At 42.7% G+C, this 27,276-nt stretch overlaps 1 protein-coding gene across 1 annotated transcript in view; it reads right to left on the reverse strand.

Moving 5' to 3' along the window:
• Nucleotides 1-27,276, reverse strand: part of DNAH9 (dynein axonemal heavy chain 9) — a 300,193-nt gene that overhangs the window by 66,304 nt on the left and 206,613 nt on the right. Inside the window, exons 50-52 of the mRNA XM_079903920.1 lie at nucleotides 16,287-16,712; nucleotides 9,477-9,596; nucleotides 7,255-7,443 (exon numbers count right to left, since the gene is read on the reverse strand). Of these exons, the coding sequence (XP_079760046.1) occupies nucleotides 7,255-7,443; nucleotides 9,477-9,596; nucleotides 16,287-16,712 (735 nt within the window). The remainder of the gene's footprint in view (nucleotides 1-7,254; nucleotides 7,444-9,476; nucleotides 9,597-16,286; nucleotides 16,713-27,276) is intronic.

Below are 27,276 nucleotides of genomic sequence, written 5' to 3' on the forward strand. Positions count from 1 at the left end.
TGCCATGGACAACCCCACCCCCTGGAAGGGCTGCTTGAGGACTTCTCCCCACACTGGGAGGCCCAGGAACAAACCACCAGGCCAGGGAATGTCTCCCCTTGGTCTCTGTCCCCCCTGGGAACCCTTCCTTTTCTTCTCCTTGACCTCTCTCAGCTCATTTAATTCTTCTACAAGTAATTGTTTTCATTGGGAACACATATACTTTTTAAAACACTGGGGTGAAATTCACATTCCCTAACCATTTTAGAGTGCACAAGTCAATGGTGTTTAGTACGTTCATGATGTGCAACCATCAGCTCTATTTCGTTCCAAAACATTTTCCTCACCCCAAAAGGAAGCCCCAAGTCTATCAGCAGTCACTCCCTATTCCCTGCTACCCCCAGTTCTCAGGAGCCTCTAATCTGCTTTCTGCCTATACGGATTTACCTATTCTGGAGGTCTCACATAAATGGAATCATACAATACGTGACCTGTTGTGTCTGGCTGCTTTCACTTAGAATGCTTTTGAGGTTCACACATATGCCCTTTAACCTCTCCAACTTTCTCTTCTCTGCAGTTCGTCTTCCCAGTTATCTCAGGAAAACCTCTCCAGACCATCTCCTTTCCCTTTAATTACACCTGCTAAGGGTATGAATGGCCAGTGCTATACCTTCGAGCAAACCTCAAAAGGGAAACCAGCCACTGGAGGTTCTTATCCTGGGATCAGAAGTGTATTTCAATAGAATTGTTTTCCTTTGTAATCATATGCATTCTACTTTATACACTAAAAAACATTACTGTGAGAAGGATTCCATAGGTGTTACCAGACTGCCAAAGGGGTTTGTGGCATAAAAATACTTAAGTATCTTAAGATGGGTCACAAATCAAGCCTTGGTATATTTAAGAAAATTGAAATCGTATCAAGTATCTTTTCTGACCACAATGCTATGAGACTAGATTAAATTACAGGAAAAATACTGTAAAAAATACAAACACATGGAGGCTAAACAATATGCTATTAAATAACCAAGAGATCATTGAAGAAATCAAAGAGGAAATCAAAAACTACCTGGAAACAAATGACAATGAAAACACGATGACCCAAAACCTACGGGATGCAGCAAAAGCAGTCCTAAGAGGGAAGTTTATAGCAATACAATCCTACCTCAAGAAACAAGAAACATCTCAAATAAACAACCTGACCTTACACCTAAAGCAATTAGAGAAGGAAGAACCAAAAAACCCCAAAGTTAGCAGAAGGAAAGAAATCATAAAGATCAGATCAAAAATAAATGAAAAATAAATGAAGGAAACAATAGCTAAGATCAATAAAACTAAAAGCTGGCTCTTTGAGAAGATAAACAAAATTGATAAACCACTAGCCAGACTCATCAAGAAAGAAAGAGAGAAGACTCAAATCAATAGAATTAGAAATGAAAAAGGAGAAGTAACAACTGACACTGCAGAATACAAAGGATCATGAGAGATTACTACAAGTAAGTATATGCCAATAAAATGGACAACCTGCAAGAAATGGACAAATTCTTAGAAATGCACAACCTCCTAAGACTGAACCAGGAAGAAATAGAAAATATAAACAGACCAATCACAGCACTGAAATTGAAACTGGGATTAAAAATCTTCCAACAAAAGCCCAGGACCAGATGGATTCATAGGTGAATTCTATCAAACATTTAGAGAAAAGCTAACATCTATCCTTCTCAAACTCTTCCAAAATATAGCAGAGGGAGGAACACTCCCAAACTCATTCTACGAGGCCACCATCACCCTGATACCAAAACCAGACAAGGATGCCACAAAGAAAGAAAACTACAGGCCAATATCACTGATGAACATAGATGCAAAAATCCTCAACAAAATACTAGCAAACAGAATCCAACAGCACATTAAAAGGAGCATACAACATGATAAAGTGGGGTTTATCCCAGGAATGCAAGGATTCTTCAATATATGCAAATCAATCAATGTGATAAACCATATTAACAAACTGAAGGAGAAAAACCATATGATCATCTCAATAGATGCAGAAAAAGCTTTCGACAAAATTTAACACCGATTTATGATAAAAACTCTCCAGAAAGTAGGCATAGAAGGAATTTACCTCAACATAATAAAGGCCATATATGACAAACCCACAGCCAACATTGTTCTCAATGGTGAAAAACTGAAACCATTTCCACTAAGATCAGGAACAAGACAAGGTTGACCACTCTTACCACTATTATTTAACATAGTTTTGGAAGTTTTAGCCACAGCAGTCAGAGAAGAAAAAGAAATAAAAGGAATCTAAATTGGAAAAGAAGAAGTAAAACTGTCACTGTTTGCAGATGACATGATACTATACATAGAAAATCCTAAAGATGCTACCAGAAAACTACTAGAGCTAATCAATGAATTTGGTAAAGTAGCAGGATACAAGATTAATGCACAGAACTCTCTTGCATTTCTATACACTAACGACGAAAAATCTGAAAGAGATATTAAGGAAACACTCCCATTTACCATTGCAACAAAAAGAATAAAATACCTAGGAATAAACCTACCTAAGGAGACAAAAAACCTGTATGCAGTAAACTATAAGACACTAACGAAAGAAATTAAAATGATACAAACAGATGGAGAGATATACCATGTTCATGGATTGGAAGAATCAGCATTGTGAAAATGACTATACTATCCAAAGCAATCTACAGATTCAATGCAATCCCTATCAAATTACCAATGGCATTTTTCACAGAACTAGAACAAAAAATTTCACAGTTTGTATGGAAACACAAGAGAACCTGAATAGCCAAAGCAATCTGCAGAAAGAAAAACGGAGCTGGAGGAATCAGGTTCCCTGACTTCAGACTATACTGCAAAGCTACAGTAATCAAGACAGTATGGTAGTGGCACAAAAACAGAAATATAGATCAATGGAACAGGATAGAAAGCCCAGAGATAAACCCATGCACCTATGGTCACCTTATCTTTGACAAAGGAGGCACGAATATACAATGGAGAAAAGAGAGCATCTTCAATACGTGGTGCTGGGAAAACTGGACAGCTACATGTAAAAGAATGAAATTAGAACACTCCCTAACACCATACACAAAAATAAACTCAAAATGGATTAAAGACCTAAATGTAAGGCCAGACACTATAAAACTCTTAGAGGAAAACATAGGCAGAACACTCTATGACATATATCACAGCAAGATCTTTTTTGACCCACCTCCTAGAGAAATGGAAATAAAAACAAAAACAAACAAATGGGACCTAATGAAGCTTAAAAACTTTTGGACAGCAAAGGAAACCATAAACAAGACGAAAAGACAACCCTCAGAATGGGAGAAAATATTTGCAGATGAAACAACTGACAAAGGATTAATCTCCAAAATTTACAAGCAGCTCATGCAGCTCAATAACAAAAAAACAAACAACCCAATCCAAAAATGGGCAGAAGATCTAAATAGACATTTCTCCAAAGAAGATATACAGATTGCCAGCAAACACATGAAAGAATGCTCAACATTACTAATATTTAGAGAAATGCAAATCAAAACTACAATGAGGTATCACCTCACACCAGTCAAAATGGCCATCATCAAAAAATCTACAAACAGTAAATGCTGGAGAGGGTGTGGAGAAAAGGGAACATTCTTGCATTGTTGGTGGGAATGTAAATTGATACAGCCACTATGGAGAACAGTATGGAGGTTCCTTAAAAAACTAAAAATAGAGCTCCCATATGACCCAGAAATCCCACTACTGGGCATATACCCTGAGAAAACCATAATTCAAAAAGAGTCATGTACCACAATGTTCATTGTAGCTCTTACTTACAATAGCCAGGACATGGAAGCAACCTAAGTGTCCATCGACAGATGAATGGATAAAGAAGATGTGGCACATATATACAATGGAATATTCCTCAGCCATAAAAAGAAACGAAATTGAGTTATTTGTAGTGAGGTGGATGGACCTAGAGTCTGTCATACAGAGTGAAGTAAGTCAGAAAGAGAAAAACAAATACCATATGCTAACACATATATATGGAATCTAAAGGGAAAAAAAATGGTATGAAGAACGTAGGGGCAGGACAGGAAAAAAGACGCAAATGTACAGACTGGACTTGAGGACACAGGGAGGGTGGAGGGTAAGCTGGGACGAAGTGAGAGAGTGGCATGGACTTATATATACTACCAAAATCGATAGCTAGTGGGAAGCAGCTGCACAGCATAGGGAGATCAGCTTGGTGCTTTGTGACCACCTAGAGGGGTGGGATAGGGAGGGTGGGAGGGAGACGCAAGAGGGAGGAGATATGGGGATATATGTATAGCTGATTCACTTTGTTATAAAGGAGAAACTAACACACCATTGTAAAGCAATTATACTCCTATAAAGATGTTAAAAAAAATGAGTCATGTACCACAATGTTCATTGTAACTCTTATTTACAATAGCCAGGACATGGAAGCAACCTAAGTGTCCATCGACAGATGAATGGATAAAGAAGGTGTGGCACATATATACAATGGAACATTACTCAGCCATAAAAAGAAACAAAACTGAGTTATTTGTAGTGAGGTGAATGGACCTAGAGTCTGTCATAAAGAGTGAAGTAAATCAGAAAGAGAAAAACAAATACCGTATGCTAACAAATACATATGGAATCTAAAAAAAAAAAAAAGGTTCTGAAGAACCTAGGGGCAGGACAGGAATAAAGATGCAGACGTAGAGAATGGACTTGAGGACACGGGAAGGGGGAAGGGTAAGCTGGGACGAAGTGAGAGAGTGGCATGGACATATATACACTACCAAACGTAAAATAGATAGCTAGTGGAAAGCAGCCGCATAGCACAGGGGGATCAGCTCGGTGCTTTGTGTCCACCTAGAGGGGTGGGATAGGGAGGGTCGGAGGGAGACGCAAGAGGGAGGAGATATGGGGATATATGTACATGTATAGCTGATTCACTTTGTTATACAGCAGAAACTAACATACCATTGTAAAGCAATTATACTCCAATAAAGATGTTAAAAAAATTAAAAATAGAAGTACCAAATGATCCAGGAATTCTACTTCTGGTTATATATCTGAAGGAAATGAAATCACTGTCTCAAAGAGATATCTGCACCTCATGTTCATTGCAGAATTATCCACAATAGGCAAGCTATGGGAACAGCCTAAGTGTCTGTCAACGAATTAATGGATAAAGAATCATGGTGTGCATATATATATATATATATATATATATATGTATATGACATATGAATCATATATATATGTATGCATATATATGAATGACACATATACCATGGAATCTTATTGAGCCATGAGAAAGAAGGAAATCCTGCCATTTGCAACAACATGGATGGACCTTGAGGGCATTATGCTAAGTGACATAAGTCAGACAGAGAAAGACAAATACTGTATGATCTCACTTATATGTGGAATCTAAAAAAGCCAAACTCACAGAAACAGAGAGTAGAATGGTAGTTGCCAGGGGCTGGGGGTGGGGGAAATGGGGAGATGTTGGTCAAAGTGTACAAACTTTCATTATAAGAAAAGTTCTGGGATTCTAATGTACAGCATGGTGATTACAGTTAATACTGTATTGTACACTTGAAAGTTTCTAAGAGAGTAGATCTTAAATGTTCTCATCACAAAAAAGAAATGGTATTGTGTGAGGTGATGGAAGTATTAACTAAGCTACTGTGGTAATCATTTCACAATATATGTGCATCAAATCAACACATCATACATCTTAAAGTTACACAATGTTACCTGTCAACTATATCTCAATAAAGCAGAAAAAATTATTTTAAAAAAACAGGAATAAAGGCACAGACCTACTAGAGAATGGACTTGAGGACACGGGGAGCGGGAAGGGTAAGCTGGGACAAAGCGAGAGAGTGGCATGGACATATATACACTACCAAACGTAAAACAGATAGCTAGTGGGAAGCAGCTGCATAGCACAGGGAGATCAGCTTGGTGCTTTGTGACCACCTAGAGGGGCAGGATAGGGAGGGTGGGAGGGAGGGAGACGCAAGAGGGAGGAGATATGGGAACATATGTATATGAATAACTGATTCACTTTGTTATAAAGCAGAAACTAACACACCATTGTAAAGCAATTATAGTCCAATAAAGATGTAAAAAAAAAAAATTGCTTAAGAGCCGCAAACAAAGCCAGAAAAACCCTTGCTGGGTGGCCACTGGGCTCGTCTTCATTCGCTCAGCTAATGATCATCCTTTCAAAAATTTCCTTTTCCACAAGTGTCGAAGGAGAATAAATAACAGCTTTATCTTTTGTTTATTTCCCAATGCTGTAAGTTCAGCAAATCATCAGGTGAATGAGATTTTATGAGCTGATCTGTTAAGCCAACCACCACTAGACGGTATGGGCTTTGTGTTCCAAGGAAACACCTACAGATGAATTCTAGAATACAACCCTTACTGTACGTGGTGAACTTTCTGTGCTGACTCTCACGGCAGCTGCTTTTCATGACTCTCATCTCATCCACTGGACTGTTCTGCCAACATCCTGGTCTTGAGCGTCTTCTGTACCTCCTGCCAGTGGCGTGTAGGGCAGGCTGAAGACTCAGTGAATATTTGTTCATTGAGGACTGTCAGTGATGTGAAAGTGTCAAGACGTAACACATCCTGATCCCTCTTCAGCTGGGAACTAGCATTTCCCCATTTCATCATGTCAGCGTAGAGGGAGGAGTTGGGAGTAACATCCTCCCACTCACACTGAGAACTGAATACACATGACCAAAGTAGATAAGCTGCTTTCATAAAGGGTGTCTGTGGGTCACAGACACAGACGGGGGAGCTTTGGGGCCCGGTAACAAGGTGCGGTGCAGCATTTGGGGAATGCTCCTCCACTGCTGCTATGAAGTTTGGCACAAGAGCAAGAAGGCTGGAGGGAGATACAGGATGCGTTTGGGGCCTCTTGGGTTTTATAGTTTTGAGGAGTGTCAGGAGACAGCCTGGGGGCGGTGGACCGGCGTTCCCATGGAGACCCAGGAAGAGGAGAGGTGCCGTGCTCAGGTGGCCTGGACGGCAGTGGAGGACAGTGCAGGGCAGTGTGGGAGGACCTGGGCGCACAGGTCTCCTTCCTGGGTCTCAGCGGTCACTAGGGGATACTCAGGTGGTTGTGGGGGGAAGAACGCAAGTAGGGACTCAGAGGTTTGTGTTATTACTGTCACATGAGCTCCCTGGTCCCCACAGGCTGGTGGCGTCAGGACAGATGCGGGCCGGACTTACCTGCAGCTGGTTCAGGTAGGGTCTCCAGGTCCCATCCATGAGGCTCTGCCGATATTTCTTTGTAAAGAAGCCCAGGTACGAAATGAAAGCCGCAGTAAGTAAAACGTCTCCACATAATTTCCTTTCCTGTTGTTTGAAGTTCTGCACAGCTTCTGTCCACCTCACGTTTTCAGAGGCCAGTCCTCCCACCTATCATTTCAAAGAGCAGAGAGGGGAGAAGACACGTCATACCACAGGCTACAGAGCCACGATTCAGCCACGGAGAATGCATGGCACACGCTTCACAGCAGGAGACTCAGGACATCATTTATGTGGCCCTTCTGATCAATGGGGGGGGGCGGTTTGTACCAGCTGCAGTGAACACGGCAGTCAATGAGCCCCTGTTCTCTGTTCTGTGTTACGTGGGCTGTGGAGAGACAGGTCCTGAATGCAGTCTTCCAGGCTCTGCCCTTGACAGGTGTGGAGATGAATATGCCCACCTCGAAGAGCCGTGAAGAGGATTTAGTGTGACCATGTGTGTTCATCACTTGGTACTGTGTCTGGTCCTCAAAACGTAACAGAAAATCATGTACCTCTCTCTTCTCCTCCAAATGCTGGAGATGTGAAAATAAATAAAATCAATTGCACTATAAATAATTCACAGTGGGTGGGGAGATCGGCGTGGTAATTAAGACACGGAGTCAGATGCACTGAAACACGGGTGTGTGCAAAGTACCAAGACTGCAGAGCAGGGCCCGACTCTGCGGGGCCCACGTTGGGGGGCGCCCTCTCCCAGAGGATAGACACTGTCTACAGAGGACTGTGAGGTGGGCTGTTCGGTGAAGCTCGGCTTCTGTGCTATGACTGATCCCTTTTTCTTCCTGGAAAGATGGCATCCTAGGATGTCAGAGCTGGGAGACCTGAGGGACTTGCCCACCGACCATTCCCACGCCATCTTAGATCACACAGATAAAGACCAGAAAGTCGAAGTGTCCTGTCTTCTGACACTTCAACCACCCCAGGTTGGTGGGGACAGGGATGGCTTCAGAGCTGCCCTGTCCTGAGTCCTAGAGCAGAGCTCCACCTGCCTCCTATGAGGACCAACGCAAAAAAGGCTCCAGCTGGGCAGAGAAAGGCTGCACAGAATTCTGGAAACCAAACAGGGAACTGAACGGAAGACAGGCCAGCAGGGAGGTCCTGACTGCTTCCTGCACGTTAGTGGACGAGCTGTCACTAGATCACACCATTCAGTGAAGACGATCATCCCAGAGCTCTGCAGCAGCAGGTTCAACAAACAAGGGCACAGACACACCTGAGGCTTCACCTCTTGTTACTGGAGCACGACCGATTCAGTGACTGTTATGACTAATTTCTCCCTGAGCTAGGAAACCTGGCTTTGTTATATACATAAATGGGGGCTGGAATAAATGGGAAAAGGGATCGATTCCACTTCCTTTCACTGGGGAGGAAGGTGCTGTAAAAGGCTCTCGATAAAGAGAAATCACATCCCGTGGACACTGCTTTGCAGGCTCTTAGCTGATTCATGATGAGAAATATAAACCATGGGGGATTAAAAAGGCTACACATCCCCTGACACTCATCTCATCAGGAGCTGGTGTCTGTGCTCCCTCTCCCTGGATCTGTCACTGCTTTGACCAGTAGAACGCAGAGGAAGGGTGTTGAGCTGGCTTTTGTTCCCAGGCCTTAAGAGAGTGGGACCTTCTACTTCCTGCCCTTGGAACACTTGCTCTTAGAGCCCTGAGTGGCCATGTAAATGACCGTCCTGCTGGAGAGACCAAGGTTATAGTCAGCAATGTTTAGGGTCAACCACCTGTCTTGTTCTTTTCTGCTTCTATCTCAGTGCCTCATCCTGTCCACACCCTTATTATCAAATGTCCCATAGGTAAGAGCTTCAGGGTTTGCCTGTCGAATGCTAGCTTTGTCCTTTAGCGCTCCCTCTGGCCGACGCTCTTGTATGTAAGCACGTCACACCTCTCGTAAGCTTCCTGATCCATCCAGTGCCCCAGTCTCCCGACCATCCCTGTGGGAAATCTCCTTTGACCAGACCAGGGTGGGCATTCACGCTTTTCTCAGGAGTCAGTCCCTGCAGCCCAGAGCATTTTATTATTTGCCCCCTAGTCGAAGCGGCACTCAGCTGCTCATCTATTAATATTTTGCACCTCTGCGGCACCTGACAAGCTCACCTCGTGTAATTAAAGCCCGCTGAAGAGGTTCACACTCACCAGGCGGTTTGCAAGGGAGATGGTGCCTGCAGTCGCTTCAGCTTCTTGCTGACATTTGAGTTTGTCAGCTGTTGCTTTCTCAAACTTGGCCGTGAGTTTGGCCAGGTTTTCATTAAGGTGCTGTTTAGGAAGGAACACAACGTCTGTCAGTAGTTCCAGTGCTTCAGAGATAGGGTTCACGGGTAGGGGATTTCTAAGGAAGGCCTCCTGGGGGGAGCTGTAAGGGACTGGGGAAGGCGGGCAGGGAGGGGAAGGAAGGCAAACTAGGGGGGCCCTCACGTGGATCCCAGTGGAAGTCCAGAGGGTGCCGACGCAAGTGAGAGGACTGAGCTTTTCTATCCAGCACCTCAGTCATTGGTCCAGGACCAGGAGGGGTGATGGACAAGGAGGGAGAGGCTTAAATTCTGTCTCTCCCTGTATTGGGGAAAAGGGCTTCCAGTAGCCTGACAAAAAAGTACAAGTGCTGCTTTTAGAAGCAAAATCTCACTGAAGCCTGGGGAGGCCTGAAAATGGCCAGTAGGATCCCAGGGTGGGGGTGCTGGTAGGAGCACACACCGTCTGCTGCAGCTGGTTCGTGGGTTGGAATTGGGCTGTCTGCAACCTACGTCTGCCCTTTGCTTTTATTTTTTTAATTAAAAAAATAAATTCATTTAATTAATTAATTAATTTATTTATTTAGGCTGCGTTGGGTCTGTGTTGCTGCGCACAGGCTTTCTCTAGTTGTGGTGAGCGGGGGCCACTCTTCGTTGCGATGCGCGGGCTTCTCACTGCGGAATGCGGGCTCTAGGTGCACAGGTTTCAGTAGTTGTGGCTTGAGGGCTCTAGAGCGCAGGCTCAGTAGTTGTGGTGCACGGGCTCAGTTGCTCCGCGGCATGTGGAATCTTCCCGGATCAGAATTGAACTTGTGTCTCCTGAATTGGCAGGCGGATTCTTAACCACTGCGCCACCAGGGTAGTCCCCTCCCTTTGCTTTAAGGTCCCAGGAGCGCAAGACAACTTCACTTGACCTCATCGATTCTCTCCAATTATCCCGAAGTAGAGGAACATTTTTAAAAACGACACGGTTTCAATTTTTTCTAAATTTATCAAGAATTTAGAATTCAAGTGCACAGTCTTTGTTGCCCCCATGATGCATATTTGCATACACAAAGACACCTGGGCACATGGCAGACACCTCCAGATATGTCTCATGTCTATGCAATAACAGGGCTTCAGGCTGCTTTGTCAGTCATTACCAAGTCACAAGAGAAAGAAATGAAGGGCCAAGTTTATATAGCCAAGCAGCTTAAGAACTAGGTGGTGAGCCATCCAATTGACAATGGCAGGCTGGCCACATTCATTTACTCCTCTTCTTCCCGAGACTTCTCTAAAATGGTTATGAAGCAGTTTAAAAAGTCATAAGCCCATAACATCAAGCAAATATTGAGGGTCACTGGAGGGTGAGGGATTCCAATAGATCTACGGAAGACCACAGATAGAGCAGTGGAAAGGGCTGGAGCAGGGCAGAGGACACTGCAACGCAGAGCAGAAGCTGAGCAGCTCTGCAGAGCCTCACATACACTGGGGATTTGGAAATGTCAGGTGAGCTGCAGGGGGATGTTGAAAATAAGACAGTCAACTGGAAGCCTTTTGATCCTCCACTCCACATCTCCATCCCCATGCAATGCCACCAGGCACCTGTGTCACCAGCAGGAGAGTCAACAGTGGCAGAGAAAGGATACCATGTTCTGGCATTTAAGATGCATCCAGCAGACTAATGCATACAGAATGGATAAACAAGGTCCTATTGTATATAGGGATCTATATTCAAAATCCTGTGATAAACCATAATGGAAAAGAATATTAAAAAGTATGTATATACATATATATATATATAACTGAATCAGTTTGCTGTAGAGCAGAAATAAATACAACAAGTAATAGGATGCATCCACCATAACTCATCCGATCTAGAAAACAAATTCTGCCAGTCTGCCAGATCTGCCCTTGTCTGCAGAGCTATACTCTGCTTTCGATCACTACTCTTGTAAACATGAAAAGACAAGAAGACATTTGATTAAAGCCTAGATTAAAGGTAAACAAGAAGGAAAAAATGACCTGGGAAAAAGAAGAACTTCAGTCAAAAAAACGGCAACAAAGCATAAAACCCTTCATAATTAGTTTCTCCGGGAGATTCAAGATGTTTCATCCATAAAACAAGAGGATGCTAATAAAAGGAAAAGAGAACAACAACAAAGTAAACTTGTGGAAATAATCTTTATTGTTAATGTAAAAAATTCAATAAATTAAAAGATGAATTTGAGGAAATCTAGATAGAATAAGAAAGCATAAAGCGACAAAAAGATAAGAGAAAATAGATGACCCATCAGAAGGTCCAATACCCAACCAATATGCATTCCAGAAAATGAGATTAAAAAGGAAACAGAAGGGAGATATAAAATCACCTTGTGGAACTGAAGAAAATAAGTCTCTGCATGCCAAGCACAATGAATAAAAAAAGAATGGCAGCTAAGCACGTCAATGTAAAGTTTCAGACACCAAGAATAAAGAAAAAATTGAAAGACTTCCAGAAAGGCAGAAATACAGTGTATCCAGACTGTTCATCAGACTTCTCACCAGACAAAAAGATAAAGCATTCAGTGTTCTAAGGGAAAAAATTAGCCTCAGAATTTAATACGCAGCAAAATAGTCAATTCAGTTTAAAAATAAAAAGATACGTCCAGACTGGAACATTAGAAAATTTACCTCTTATGTAACATTTCTGAGAAAGTTACTTAAGAACAAGCCATAGCAAAACAAGAGAAGAAATCAAGAAAGAAGCCATGGGGTCCAGAAGTCATTGGAACGAACCCAAGAGAGCAGTGAACGTGATTACTCTCCAAAACTGTTTGGAGCTTTGAGTGGGGACAAGAGAGAAAAGCCTTGGGGGCAAAAGGGGACTCAGTAAAACACTGGATTGACTGGAGGGTTTTAAAAAATAAGGCTATGCCAAAAGAACTAATTGAAGAGAGAGAGAGAAAGAGGGAGAGACAGAAGAAAGTCCAGGGGGAAAGGTATGTAAGAAAGTAAGTATAACAGCACTGAGATCTTCTATGAACAATATAGACAGGTTCATAGAATATAAACAGAATTTACTGATTTTTTGAGTCGGTCAGTGGAGAGAGCATGGGACAATTAATTCTGGTTACAGAACACAATGTAGATATGTTCAGTGCTGGTGATTTGAACGCAAAAGTAACGATAAATAATGATAATGAAGTTGGAGAGAGGAGGGAAGGGGATGAGCTGAAGGAAAGGGTAATAATTTCATCTTGAACACTGAGAGCTCCAAGGAAGCGGCCTCCATATGACTGAACAAGAAGTAAAGGTCACGTCAGAAAAACATAGTTGCTGTAATGATGAGAAGACAGGGGATGAATGTCTTCAAGCCTCATGTAGCAGAAAGTCAACTGCCTGAAGAAGATACATCAAGAATAGGGATGCAGCACAGCATGCAGACAAGGGTCAGAAATTCAGATGAGCAGCCCAGGAAGATGAGGTAAACTAGTCAGATGAGTCTAATGTTAAAAAAAATAGGGGCCGGTGGTGACTGTGACTAAATGCAGCAAAACTCCCTGCTTGAGTGAGAAGCCACTGATTAACTCCAGGGTCACTTAGTGACATTCAGGACTCTTCCGATTATTATAAGACCGGCCAGAAATCAGATTTTTTGTTTTAAATATTGGCAATTAATTACATCTTTGGCAAACACATTGTGCAGGCCAAATAAAACACATTTAAGCCACTAGGTAGCAAGCTCTGAGTGGCATCAACAATCAGAAAAGGGGCTTCCCTGGTGGCGCAGTGGTTAAGAGTCCGCCTGCCGATGCAGGGGACACGGGTTCGTGCCCCGGTCCGGGAAGATCCCACATGCCGCGGAGCGGCTGGGCCCATGAGCCATGGCCGCTGAGCCTGCGCGTCCAGAGCCTGTGCTCCGCAACGGGAGAGGCCGCCAAGAGTGAGAGGCCCATTAAAATAACTTGAGTAAGAAAGAGATCTTTGAAAATGCAGTTCTTGCAACACTTTTCCAGGAGAGACTGAAGAATATGAAAATTATCAGAAGGTATTTTCCCTCCAAAAGCAGTCAAGGGGCTGTTAGTGTTTTGCCCTTGGTATTCTTTCAAATGGGCCATTGTGAGCGTTGATTATCAGTAAACTGGTCCATGAACGTCTGGATTTATAAAGCAAACGTACTGAGAGATTAGCTGCTTTGCCAAAGCATCTCTTCATAGAGAGTCTGGCTGCAGGGATCTTTGAACTAGAGCCTTTAACCATAGAATTTAGTCTATCGATCAATAAACCTGTGAAACTTGAAGCATGCGGCATGTCTGCAATCTCTCGTTTCACAACTTGTAAAACCCTTTTTATCATCATGAGAAACTTGCAGTAAGAATCCTATTTGCCTGGAATGCACGTGTAGAAATGAAAGGTCCAGGGGATGTTTTGGCTTGAACTTGATCATGGTAGTGAGTGATGACCAGGGCTTGCACACGATGGCACATGCAGGAGGAGGTGGTGGAGGGAAAGCAGGGGTGAGTGGTCATCGGAACCCTGGGGGTGGCAGCAGCTCCCTGTGTCCCTAGGGGCTGGGTTCTGGGCTTGTGCTGTACATGCCTTCTCTCCTTTCATCCTCACGGCAAAATCATGAATAGCCAAAATGGACTATTATTGTGTCCATTTTACTTCAGGAAGCTGAAGTTTGGGCTCTGGAAAGGCCTTTCTAAAGGTCACCCATCGGTGAATAGCACAGCATGGATTGGAAGGTCTGCTGATGGGTTTTCAGCTGCTATGTCATCCCGCAGGATTCTGATTTCTACCTCTCACTTTGGTGATACCAATTTTAATGGCAAAGATGAAATTCAAGGTGTGAATCCACAATCACCTCCATCCCACAATCCTGGGTGAGGGACATACAATCAAAATATCAACAAAAGGCTAATAATTTTATATTTATGGCCAAAGGACCCCCCCCAACCACCAACCACAATATGCTACATACTTTTACAAGCTTCTATAAAGCACTGCAGGTAGCATCACACATGCCCTGCAGGCCCACACATCCACACCGCTGAGAGTGAGGGGGGTGGACAGTGGCCAGAATGGAAGAGAATGGTGCACAAGGTGGGGAAAGGTGGCTAAAACCCACATTTCAAAGGGGAAAAAGGATCTCCCATTTTTTGAAATTACCTACAAAACAGAGGCAGATTCACAGACATAGAGAACAGACTTGTTTCGTATGCCTGAAAAGCCACTTGAACTTCCCAGGCCTCAGTGTTTTCGTCTGTAAGTTGGGAGCAGTAAATCTGCAAGTGAAATTTTGCCAGAAATGTATATAAAGTTGATTTAAAGTTTGTTGTGACCGTCCATGAGGAGCATATAACCTCAAAAGCGCTTGCTTTTGGGGCTGATTTTGTAAGTGGGGGAAAATCTTAATTTCAAAGATTAGATCCTTGTGCCAAATTAATTTGGGGTGCTCTTGGGCCTGGAAATCAAAACAGGAAGGGGATTATTTCCAGCACCTAATGGAAGCACCTAGGAAGATGATCCATTTATTCTTGATGAAGGTTTTTTTTTTTTTTTTTTTTTTGCGGTACGCGGGCCTCTCACTGCTGTGGCCTCTCCCATTGTGGAGCACAGGCTCCGGACGCGCAGGCTCAGCGGCCATGGCTCACGGGCCCAGCCACTCCATGGCATGTGGGATCTTCCCAGACCGGGGCACGAACCCGCGTTCCCTGCATCGGCAGGCGGACTCTCAACCACTGCGCCACCAGGGAAGCCCAAGGTTTGTACTTTTTGATGAAGGTTTGTACTTTGGGTCACGACAACCTTGCTAGCGACAGGAATGAAGGGGGAGGGGAATGGGGGAGGGGTGGATTGGGAGGTTGGGATTACCAGATGCAAACTATTATGTATAGAATGGATAAACAACAAGGTCCTACTGTAGAGCACAGGGAACTATATTCAATAACCTGTGATAAACTATAATGGAAGAGAATATGAAAAAGAATGTATATATATGTATAACCGAATCACTTTGCTGTAGAGCAGAAAATAACACAACATTGTAAATCAACTATACTTCACTAAAATTACCTTTAAAAAAAGAATCTCCCATTTTTGACCCTTTGTTCTTAACTATCAGATGTCCAAAAATATTAGATTCCTTGTGGCTAATAAGATAGCAGCTGGTTCCATGGATAATACTGTTCATTTATTATATGTATCCATCTGTCATCTTTTCTTTCCTCAGAGGAAAAGGAAAAAACCTTTTAGGACCAAGGTGTAAACCCATGGTCCAGTGGTTCTGTCTTGTTTGGCCTATACAGTGTTTGAGGAAGAAATTATAAAAGTTGCCTCTGCTGGGACTTCCCTGGCGGTCCAGTGGTTAGGACTCTGTGCTTCTACTGCTGGGCGCCAGGTGGGTTCAATCCCTGGTCAGGGAACTAAGATCCCACAAGCTGCACGGTGTGACTGAAAATAATGATAATAAATGTCTTTTAAAAAAAAGTTGCCTCTACTGAAAAATTAGGAGATTTGGGGTAATAATTTGGTTTTCTTTAAAAATCAGGGCTGAGGGGCTTCCCTGGTGGCGCAGTGGTTGAGAGTCCGCCTGCCGATGCAGGGGACACAGGTTCGTGCCCCAGTCTGGGAAGATCCCGCATGCCGCGGAGCGGCTGGGCCCGTGAGCCATGGCCGCTGAGCCTGTGCGTCCAGAGGCTGAGGCGCTGGGGCCTGGAGGAGAGGCTGTTTGCCTCAGGTGGGGGTCACTTACAGCGATCTTGGCTTTAACAGCCACCAGCTTCTCCTGGGCGGCAGCGAGGTCCAAGGTGGCCTTGCTCAGTGCTTGGCGCTTGGGTTCCACGTCACAGAACACCTCGTAGAACTTCACAATGTTTATGACCCAAGAGCAGAGGCCGGCGGCTGCGTAGGACTTGGTGGCCACGAACTCGGGATTGAACTCGGGGTCATGCAGATACGGCTTGACGGCCTTGAGGCAGTTCTCGTGAATGTTCTCCTTGTCAAAGTGGATGAGGGAGTCCAGGAAGCCATCCACCTTGGCCATGGTGACCTTGGCGGCCTTCCAGCTGCGGTCCTTGGGCACCTTGCCCCCGGGGGCCACGAGAGCCATCACGGCAGCGCTGACGTTGCTGACGGCCGGCGGCGGGGAACCAAAAGACTTCAGCTCTGTCAGGTTGGTCTGGAAGAGAGAGGCAGGTCATTAGAGGAAAACGAATGCCTCTCTTTGTCCTCGGCCACTAATGGAGCGGGGCTCAGAGTGATCAATCTCAAAGGGCCTCTTTGAAGCCTGAGGCAGCCCTCGGAATTTTAAATATCATGACTCATCAAAAGGGAACCAAGCGACTCCCCAGCGGCTTCAGACTTCCCCGAATGGTTAGCCGAGACTCAGCTAGGTTCTCTCAGTGCTTTGACTCGTGGCCCACCAGAAACACACAATTTTTTCACATTTAGCTGAAAAATATAAGGATGCCAACATACTCTGAAACATGCAGCATGCCATGAATAAGAGACAAGGTTATTATAAATTAATTTCTATCTTGGATTGAAGAGAATAGCACTGTAACCCAACTACTTTTTTTTCTTTAATTAAACTGCCTTGTTCCATGAGCTTGTGCTAACTGCACCTGGCTGTCCTGATAGCAAAGTGGCATTTTCTGCCAAGAAATAATTCAGGCAGAAAGCCAGGCACACCCTGTGCCGTCACTGCCTCTGCCTAGACATGGGTTTGTCCTGTGCTCCAAGTTTCACTTGCTCTAGAAAGATATGGCTGAAAGGGCTGACTCTGGAAAGCCACTTGAACTTCCCAGGCCTCGGTGTTTCCGTCTGTTAAGTCGGGAGCAGTAAATCTGCAAGTGAACTTTTGTCAGAAATGCATATAAAGTTGATTTAAAGTTTGTTGTGACCGTCCATGAGGAGCATATGACCTCAAAAGCACTTGCTTTGGGGGCTGATTTTGTAAGTGGGGGAAAATCTTAATTTCGAAGATTAGATCCTTGTGCCAAATTAATTTGGGGTGCTCTTGGGCCTGGAAATCAAAACAGGAAGGGGATTATTTCCAGCACCTAATGGAAGCACCTAGGAAGCTGCTCCATTTACTCTTGCAATGGTTTGTAGTTTGGGTCATGACAGCCTTGTCAGGGACAGCACAGATGTGGCAGATGTGCTCGCATACCTGTGCTAGTGGTTTCCCCTGGGCGAAAGAGGACAAAGTGTGAAAATACAATCAGAAACGAAAAGCCCACAATTTTAAAATATTAATAGTTTGTTAAGCCTGTTCAACACATTGAATTCAGAAAATATAAAAATGTATAAAGATGAAATTGAATTCTATAACCCAGATACATCATTGTTAATATTTCTATATAATTCCTTCCAGTTTTTTTGAATATTAATATATATCTATAAATTAATCACAACTCTGGTTTCGGAGACAGAAAACCTAGCTGAAGTACAAAGGTGGATTTTCTTGCTCATGTATCTGGGGAGGATGGGACGTGAGGACCAGTGGAACTGCATTTTGAACTGCGTCAGCAGGATTCTCTGGACTCTCTTGTTTCTGCTTCTCCACGTACAGGAGTTTCTTTTTTACAAACCAGCTTCTTCATGTTGCAAGGCACTCGGCTAACCTCTCTGACCTCTACCTGGGCCACTTCCCCAGGCTCTCACTGAGCTCTGGGCACACTCACCTCATCCACTTCCGTCTTCCCACCTCAGGACCCCTGCCTGCTACCCTCCTTCCTATGCCATTTGCCTGGCTGACCCCTTCTCATCCATCCAGATCTCAGTTCAGAAGTCCTCCCACGCAGAAAGACCCTCCCCGCCAACCTCCTCTTCCTAGTCACTGCCTATCTGAGCACCCTGGTGATCTGCATAGAACGGAGGGCAATCGGAAAAGGTTACCACTGTTTCCTTCTGGAATTACTATACTCCTCTCCTTCATGCGAACAGGGACCTCATCTCTCTCGTTAACCACTGCAGCCCCAGTGCCTAGAACAGAGACTGGCACGCAGTAGGTGCTCATCATCAACACGTGTGTTGAGCAATCAAATGAGAGGAAGGGGTGCCGCAGCTCCAGGCTCACATCCATTGCTTTGCAACTAGAAGGGAGGAAGATTTTTTTCCTCCAACGCAAGTCAAAATTAAAAGGTCCTGGGAAATGATCTTGTTCAGTGAGGTGGGGCTCCTGTCACCAGTCACCGTGGGGCAGGTGATGTGGCACTGCTAATAGGAACACAGGATGCAGGAGACATTCCTCAGAAGAAGGCAGATGTGGTTTTGGATGAGCCGGCATCAGGCACACTCCCCTCCCTGCCTTAGGTCTCTTGTTCTAGCTGATGCCTTGGCCTTGCCTGCTCTTCCCAGGTACCTGCCTGATGAATTCGCTCCTTTCCAAGTAAAAACTTCTCCCTCTCAAGGAGGCCCACACCCATCACCTTCTTTAATACTGAAACCTCCCACCTCCTCAATCCCCTCCCCAGCTGCCCTGGCCCCAGAGCTCCCCCTGATTCTGCTCTACGGTTTTCTTTTTTCTGCAGCATCTGCCACACTCTAATGTATTGTATAAAGTACGTTTTCATTACGCTGCTTGTCTCTCACCCGTCCCCTGTGCTAGAACAGACTCTTCACAGAGGCAGTATCTTCGTTCATGGGTGCACCACAGGCACCCAGAACACTGCCTGGCATGGAGTGCAGTCAGGGAGTCTCTGCTGAGTGAATAAACGTGTCTGCACAGTCATTCATTTGGCAAATGGAGATACAGAGGTGAATAAGAAAGGCAAAGTCCTTTTGCTCATGCACGTGGGAGAGGTGGGCAGAAAAAGAGGCCAACCTTTGATATATTGGATAGTGAGAAGTGCTCTGAAAAAACAAAACAAAACAGGGCTAATGGGATAGTGGTTTCTTGAGGAATGATGGTGCCACTTTGGCTAGGGAGGGAGACCTGGGAAAGCCTTAGAGAAACTGCCGTTGCACGTTGGGGAAGGGCAGAGCGTAAATGTGCAGGCGGGGGCAGGCACAAATGCCAGATTCCAGCACGATTTATAAGAGCTCTTCACATATATATGAGGATGCTAACTCTTTTCTTTTCAATTAAAAAAATTTATGATATTCTGTGACACATAGAAATTTAGTTTTTATGTAGCCCAACTGAATAATCCTTTTCCAGACGATATCTGCTATCATCCTTTGTTTTTATGCTTAGAAGCGTCTTTCATATACATATGAAAATTGACCTTACCTTATAATAATTTTTCTAGTTTTTTTACAGTTTGTTTCTTACTGTTCACTGGTTAACAAGGTAATACTATTTTGTCCTTTTATTAAAAGAATAAATATTTATTGTGAAATACTTAGCAAAGATGAAGATGAAAGCCAGAATCACTCCTGATTTTACTACCTAGAGATAAACATTAGTTATGTGCTGGTGTGTTTCATTGTATGTACTTAACAGATAGACTAACAGAGAAACACAGAAAAGAAAGATGCGTGAACATATATGAATGTGGTATATATCTGGCTCATTCATTTATATATACATATACATATATGTACACACACATATACATATATCATTGTTTACACTATTTTTTCAAACCTGGCTTTCACTGAAAACTGTATCCTAAACTTTTTCGTGTCATGAATTATTTTTGCAAAACATGATTTTAAATAAAGTATGTACAATTTTCTCTCATTTAGATGGTCCATAATTTATTTAGCCAACCCCATATTGTTGGGCATTTAGGTTGTTAAATTTTTAATAGCTGTTTAAATGATATGAACTTTTAGTGACATTAGAAATAAATAAGCCAAAAATCACACTGGAATTAAATTAGACTTACACTTAACTTGTAAATTATTTGAGGAATAGTGACATCCTTATAATATTAAACCTTCCCTTACACAAACTTGGTACATCTGTTTGCCTATTTATATTTTATATTACTCAAAAAAGATGTGTAGTTTTCTTCACATAGTTTCAATAAATTTATTTATGTTTATTTGTACCATGTGTCTTGGCTGTTATCTTGAAAATATTATATTTTCTAACTGGCTACTGCTGATATTAGGGAAACTATTAACTTTTGTAATGGGCCCTTAAGTCTTCCCTTTTATTTGTTTTATTACATTTTTATGACATCTATGAATAATAATACATTTGTCTGGTACTTTACAACATTTACATGTTACCATTTTTCATTTATTATTGCATGGCTAGAAAGTTTAAGACAACTGTTTTATAATAGCAGCGAAGGGGGTCATTATAGTGCTTTTTCTATGTTAATGGGAATTCCGCTAATGCTCTACCATTAGACAGGATGTTTTGCTCTCGGACTGAGATTGATTGCTTTGTGTTAGCAAAATATCCAAATATCCTTTTTTTCCTACTTTACGAAGAGTTTTAATAGGAATGGATGTTGAAGTGTGTTAAGTACCATTCTGACATCTCTCAAAATGACTACAGAGCTTTTCTTCTTTGACCTATGATTGAGTATGTTTACAGGGTAGTATTATATAAGGGAAACTTATCAGTTGGTAGCATACTGTTGTTTGAATAAATTGCTGGATTTGAATTACTAGCATTTCATATGGATGTCTTATATCACTATTCATAAATTCAATTAATCTGTTTTATTTTCTTGTGCTATCTCTATCACTTTTAGTATCAAGCTTATCACATAATCAAGGCCTTAAAAAGTCCTGTAGCAAAGAAGTCTGTTAAATTCTGTAACCCTAGAATTCTCAAAAGCATTTGATTATAAAATCTACTTTTTATATAACTTGTTAATATTAAGTTAAAAAGTCAAATGAAAGGGAGAAAATTTACAATATATATACCAAGACATATAGTAAAAATTCATTTTAAAACCCTGTAAATCAATACGGAAAAGGGAAATTATCTCATAAGAAAATGGACAAAGAATCTGAACAAATAATGGACAAAGAAAGAAATCTAAATATTTGAAAAGTTGCTCAGTCTCATTAGAATCAAACCATTTACAATTTTTTTAAATGAAAAATTTTTTGCTCTCCTGTTGAGAAAAATTAGGATAATTGAAAATATCTAAGATTGGCAAAGGTGTGGGGAAAGCAGTGTTTATAACTATAAAAGAGAAGAGTTATTTTGGACAGAAATTTAGCATTACTTATATAAAAAAAGAGAATATTGTTTATATGAGTTTCCTATTGCTTCTGTAACAAATTACCACAAACGTAGTGACTTAAAACAACATGAATTTATTATCTTACAGTTCTGGAGGTGAGGGGTCCTAAGCCGAAGATGCTGGAAGGGCTGGTCCCTTCTGGAGGCTGGAGGGGAGACTGTTCCTTGCTGCTCCCACTTCTAGAGGTCGGCCGCATTGCTTGGCTCAAGGCCCCACAGCACATCAGCTGTGTCCACCCCCTGCTCTTGTCACCACATCACCACCTTCTTCTTCCAACCTTCTTGTCTCCCTCTTCTATGGACCCTTGTGATGGCATTTAGGACCCACTGGATAACCCAGGGCAATCTCCCCACTGCAAGATCCTTGACTTAATCACACCTACAGAGTCACCGTTACCATACGAAGTAAAATTCACAGGTTCCAGAGGTTAGGATGTGAGTATCTTTGGGGGTGGAGGAGGCATGATTCAGCCTGCCATGCTGTTCGACCAAACAACTGTACTTCTAATTTGGCTCAGAGAAATATTTGCACATATGCAGTAAAGACGTATGCACAAGGATATTTGTATTGGAGAAAAGAGAGAAACTAATTAAACACTCAACAGTAGATACATGGCTAAATGAAATAGAGTACGACTATAGCCTAGAATACTATAAAGCATTAAATCAACAAGATTCAATGTATGTACTGGCATGAAATAGTCTTGTTTCACGAAGAAAAGTAAGTTTCCATTATCCATTTGTATTTAAAATATGACATATTTTATATGTGCATTTGTACAAATATAAATACACAGAAAAATTGCTGGACTAGATACAGCTCAAATTCTTCCAGGAGTTTTCTTTTGGGAGAGGACTGGGGCTGGAGTGGAAAGAAGGGTGACTTTATATTTTACCCTATATATTCTATACTATTTGAATTATTCGTAACACCAAAAATGCCATTATATGTTATTTGTATAATAAAAAATAAGTTTACAGGCTTCCCTGGTGGCGCAGTGGTTGAGAGTCCCCCTGCCGATGCAGGGGACACGGGTTTGTGCCCTGGTCTGGGAAGATCCCACATGCCGCGGAGTGGCTGGGCCCGTGAGCCATGGCCGCTGGGCCTGTGCGTCCAGAGCCTGTGCTCCGCAACGGGAGAGGCCACAACAGTGAGAGGCCCGCGTACCGCAAAAAAAACCCCAAAAGTTTACTGTAAAAAATCCATAGGAAATAAATAGAAAATTCCAAGTAATTCTGTAAGGAGACAAAAAAAGGCCATGAAATTGTAAGCAAAACCATTCTTCAACTAAGGCAGGAAAAGTTATACTGGATTTATTTCAGTTTAGCTATAAAAGTGAAATAAAACTGCCAAAGCAGAGACTTAAAATGTACAGAGACTTACTACCATGCTCTGATTTATGTATTAACTAAAGATTTATTGTTAACTTTGAAAATGATGAGAAAATAAGGATGTGGTCCTTAAATACCAGAGTGCTGCGAACGCAGAAAAATTTGAGGCTAAGTGAGGGGTCCTTGTGTACAGGAAGCAATACCTCCCCTGTCACATGCAGTACAGTCTGATCCATTCTGCTTCATCAGGCGGGGCGGGGGTGTGGGCAGCTGGGAGAAATGGGTGAAGGCAGTTCAAAAGGTACAAACTTCCTGCTATAAAATAAAGAATCCTAGGGATGTAAGGTACAGTGTGTACAGTTAATAACACTGTATTGTGTATTTGAAAGCTGCTAAGAGAGTAAATCTTAAAAACAAAAAACAAGAAAAAAATTGGAACCATGCGTGGTGATGGATGCTAACCAGACTTACTGTGCTGATCATTTTGCAATACATTTGTATGTATCGAATCAATATGTTGTACACTTGAAACTTGTATAATGTTATATGTCAATTATACCTCAAGTTAAAAAATGCTGTTTGAGACCCATGAATCAGTTGTATGCTGCAGATTGTAAACACTGGTCCACAGTTAAGCTTCTTAGTGATGCCATGGGCTGTTATTGATCATGCTCGAGCCACCTTCAGAGACTCATCTGCATGTCGCCTCTGCGCCTTCGGCTCAGACACACCACACCCTTTCATGCACCTGTGTCTTACAAACATTGTTCCTTTCTGGGATGGGCTTTTCTACCTCCTGGTCCATCTAGTGAAACACTCATCCTTGTGGCCCTTGTGTCACGGGGTTTCTCTTCCCTACTTCCTACCTGGCCAGGTGGTTAGCTATGCCCTTTTAGGTGCTCTCCAGTCAGTGAAAATTTTAAACTTTCATTTCTGTTAATGGAGTCCACACACAGTTCAGAGCTACTAGGCTGAGAACAAAACACATGCCCACTCCCCCCAACTCCAGCTCTCCAGAAGCCACCGCTTACAAATTCTTCCATCATTCCTTTTGGATTTCATGCCTTATTGATAATGGATACACTGATGCTGCTATGTACTTCATTTTAGATGCTCTTGAAAGACTTCCTATTGTAGAGTGTGACTATTTATTTTTATTGCCCTCTTTTCTCCCCTAAGGTCCTCCCCCCATTCTGGTCACATCAAAATTTTAGTTCAAATTCAGTATATACATGACTACGATTATAAACATTGGTTACCTTGGGTTATATTTTCTTGTTTGCATACCTTTAATTTTTTTCTGAAATTAATAAATACTTTCATTGTTTGTTTCCTTATAAGGTAAACTTCTAGGCAAATATCTGAAAGAGGAGGTAACCATGGAGATACTTGGGAGAAGACATTCCACACAGAAGCAATTTCTCGTTCAAAGGCCCTGGGCTGATATTGTGCTGGAAGTGTTTCAGATACGGTGAGAAGGTCAGTGTGGGTGGACTGGAGTGACAACTGGAAGAGAAGTGACTGGGGTGTAGACTGTATAGTAGAAGAGATGAGCCAGGCAAAATTATGTAGGGCCTTGCAGGCCATGGTGACAACTTTGGATTTTATTCTGAATATGATGGATCCTAAAATTTATATGGAACCATAAGAGACCCAGAATTGCCCAAGCAATTCTTTTCCCGAAGAAAAAGAACAAAGCAGGAGGCATAACCCTCCCAGACTTCAGACAATACTACAAAGCTATAGTAATCAAAAGAGCATGGTATTGGCACAAAAGCAGACATATGGATCAATAGAACAGAATAGAGAGCCCAGAAATAAACCCATACACCTATGTCAATTAATCTTGAATATGATGGGAAGCCAATGGAAGGTTCTGAACAGAGGGATGATGTGGTCAAACTGTTGTCTTAAAAAGGTCACTCAGACAGCTGCAATGGGCAAAGACAGCGCTGGAGCAAGGCTGTAAACAGCGAGGCCAAGTGAGAGGCTATTGCAATAGTCCAATGAAGATACGATGGTGGCTTGGACCAGGGTGACAGCAGTAGAGATGATATAAAGCATTTGAATTCTAGATATATTCTGAAAGTAGAATGGATAGAACTTGCTAATAGATTGGATGAGAGTGTGAGAGAAAGAGCCCATTAATTCCTATTTGCCCCTTTCTTTGTAACAGAGGAAAGAAAGTGAGGGATTAAGAAGTTCAGTGACTAGTGCCAGGCTCCACAGCCAGTTAGAAGAAAGCACCTATCATGTTGCCTGGTACATAGTAGGCACTCATTAAAAATGAGTTTTACTCCCTTTGTGGCAGAGATATCTAGACTTCAAATCCAGTGCTATTTTCAGAATTCTATCCCATTACTTCCATGAGTTACATCTCTATGTGATTATTTCTACCAACAATGATCAACTAACTAATCAGCCAACAAATTAACCAAGAGTATTTATGGGCTTTTGCTGTTTCCAGCGTTGTGGAAACAGACGAGGTAACACTGTTATAACGACATCATCAACCACAACAAACGTTTATTGAATGGCTGCCATCTGTTAGCTACTTTTCATAACTTATCTCATTGAATCCTTATAACAACCTGATGGGGACTATATTACTATTACCTCCATTTTACAGGTGAGGAAATGGACGCTCAGAGAAGAAAAAATCATTCCTAGAGCCACACGCAGTGAATAGTTCAGCCAGGATTTGGACTCAGCTCATCTTAGAAAATATAATCCCTGTGTCAAAAGATCTTATGAGAGACATCAGTCTTCTTGGCAAGAAATGATCAATGAGCACTTACAAGAGGGTGAATAAATAAAGTGGTCTCTCTTTTGTGCTCTGGAAATCAGAAAAGGGACGGACTGATCTCGAATGTAAGTTTGATTTTGAAATATGGGTCGTATTTAGACAGAGTGAGATGAAAGGAGAGGGAATCCTAGGTTGCGGCAGTGAAGTGATGTCTAATCAAAGGCCTGGCGGTTGAGATGATGCTACTGGGGGGTCAGGGAGACCCAGACCCGGCTGTATTAACAGGTTCAGGCTGAGAAGTGGTAGCATAATTGGGCTACACCTCCGATTCCCCGTCCACCTGATGATACCCAAAACTTTCCTGGAGGAATCTTGTGTTCTCTAGGGTAGAGGCCCACTTAAGGCCTTTCTAGGTCCTTCCTTTTAGGGACTTTTCACCCCACATCATAAAAAAATACTAAGATGCATTTAGTATTTAATCTCACATTAAATACATTTTATACATAAGTATACGTCACAGGATTTTACAATGTCCCCAGTTCAGTCTCAGATTGTCTGAGGCCCTAAGTCAAGAGGTGCTTCCTTCCAAAGTGAGGTGTGAGTTGGCTACACAGAACTAATAAAAGGAGGTTTCAATAGACCACAGTGTTTTGACTCTTGAACATTTCACTTGCACTGAGGGTATAAAGGAGTCAGGAGATCGAAGATTAAGAGAGAATGTTTAGTGAGAACTGCTGCTGAGTCCCACCCACTCTGCCTTTAAGAGAGGATGGGGGGCATTTGCACTTCACATCAAGTCTGGAGAGAAGGGGGCTTTAAGGAGACCACTCAGAGAGCTTAAACGCTTCCCGCACAATTTGAATCACACAGTGGACTGGGATCTAACCTACACCCCAGAAATCTACAGGATGAGAATACCAGGCTAGTCCCCTGACAGTGGAACTAGGGTAATTTACTGCACGGGTGGCCAATGCTCTCAGAGCCTGCCTGGAGAAAGGAGGCTCAGGTGTCCCCGAGGAGCAGAGGGGACTGCTGGCACGGCACACCTCGCTTAGGCTGTCTTAGACCTTGACCAAGTAAGTCATCCACGTGATGGGCAAGTGAATAGCTAGACCCTCATGAGAAGGGGGAGAAAGCAACCTGCAGGGAAAGATCCCCGTGACTGGCGGAGGGTCTCCAAAGAGCTGATGTGAGCATCCCGATAAACGGTCAGCTTTTCAGTCCCTCTCTGATGCCAACTCCTGGTGACATGGGTCTGTCTGCCCCCTTTTCCGCCTTCCTCCCTTACCCCTTCAGCCATGGTCATCCAAATAGGAAAGAAGGTTAACTGTGAAAACTATAAAAGGAAGAAGTAGTAACCACATGCTCCTCCACACACACAGAATACATTTAAAGGGAACCAGAATAAAACTGCCTATGACTGCATCTCAAGAGTCATGGTTGTCCCACCAAAAGGTCATGTATATGAGCTGAATTTAGTTGACACACAACTGCATGCTGTTGACA

Source organism: Stenella coeruleoalba (assembly GCF_951394435.1).
Source record: "Stenella coeruleoalba genome assembly, chromosome: 19".
Taxonomy (NCBI): domain Eukaryota; kingdom Metazoa; phylum Chordata; class Mammalia; order Artiodactyla; family Delphinidae; genus Stenella; species Stenella coeruleoalba.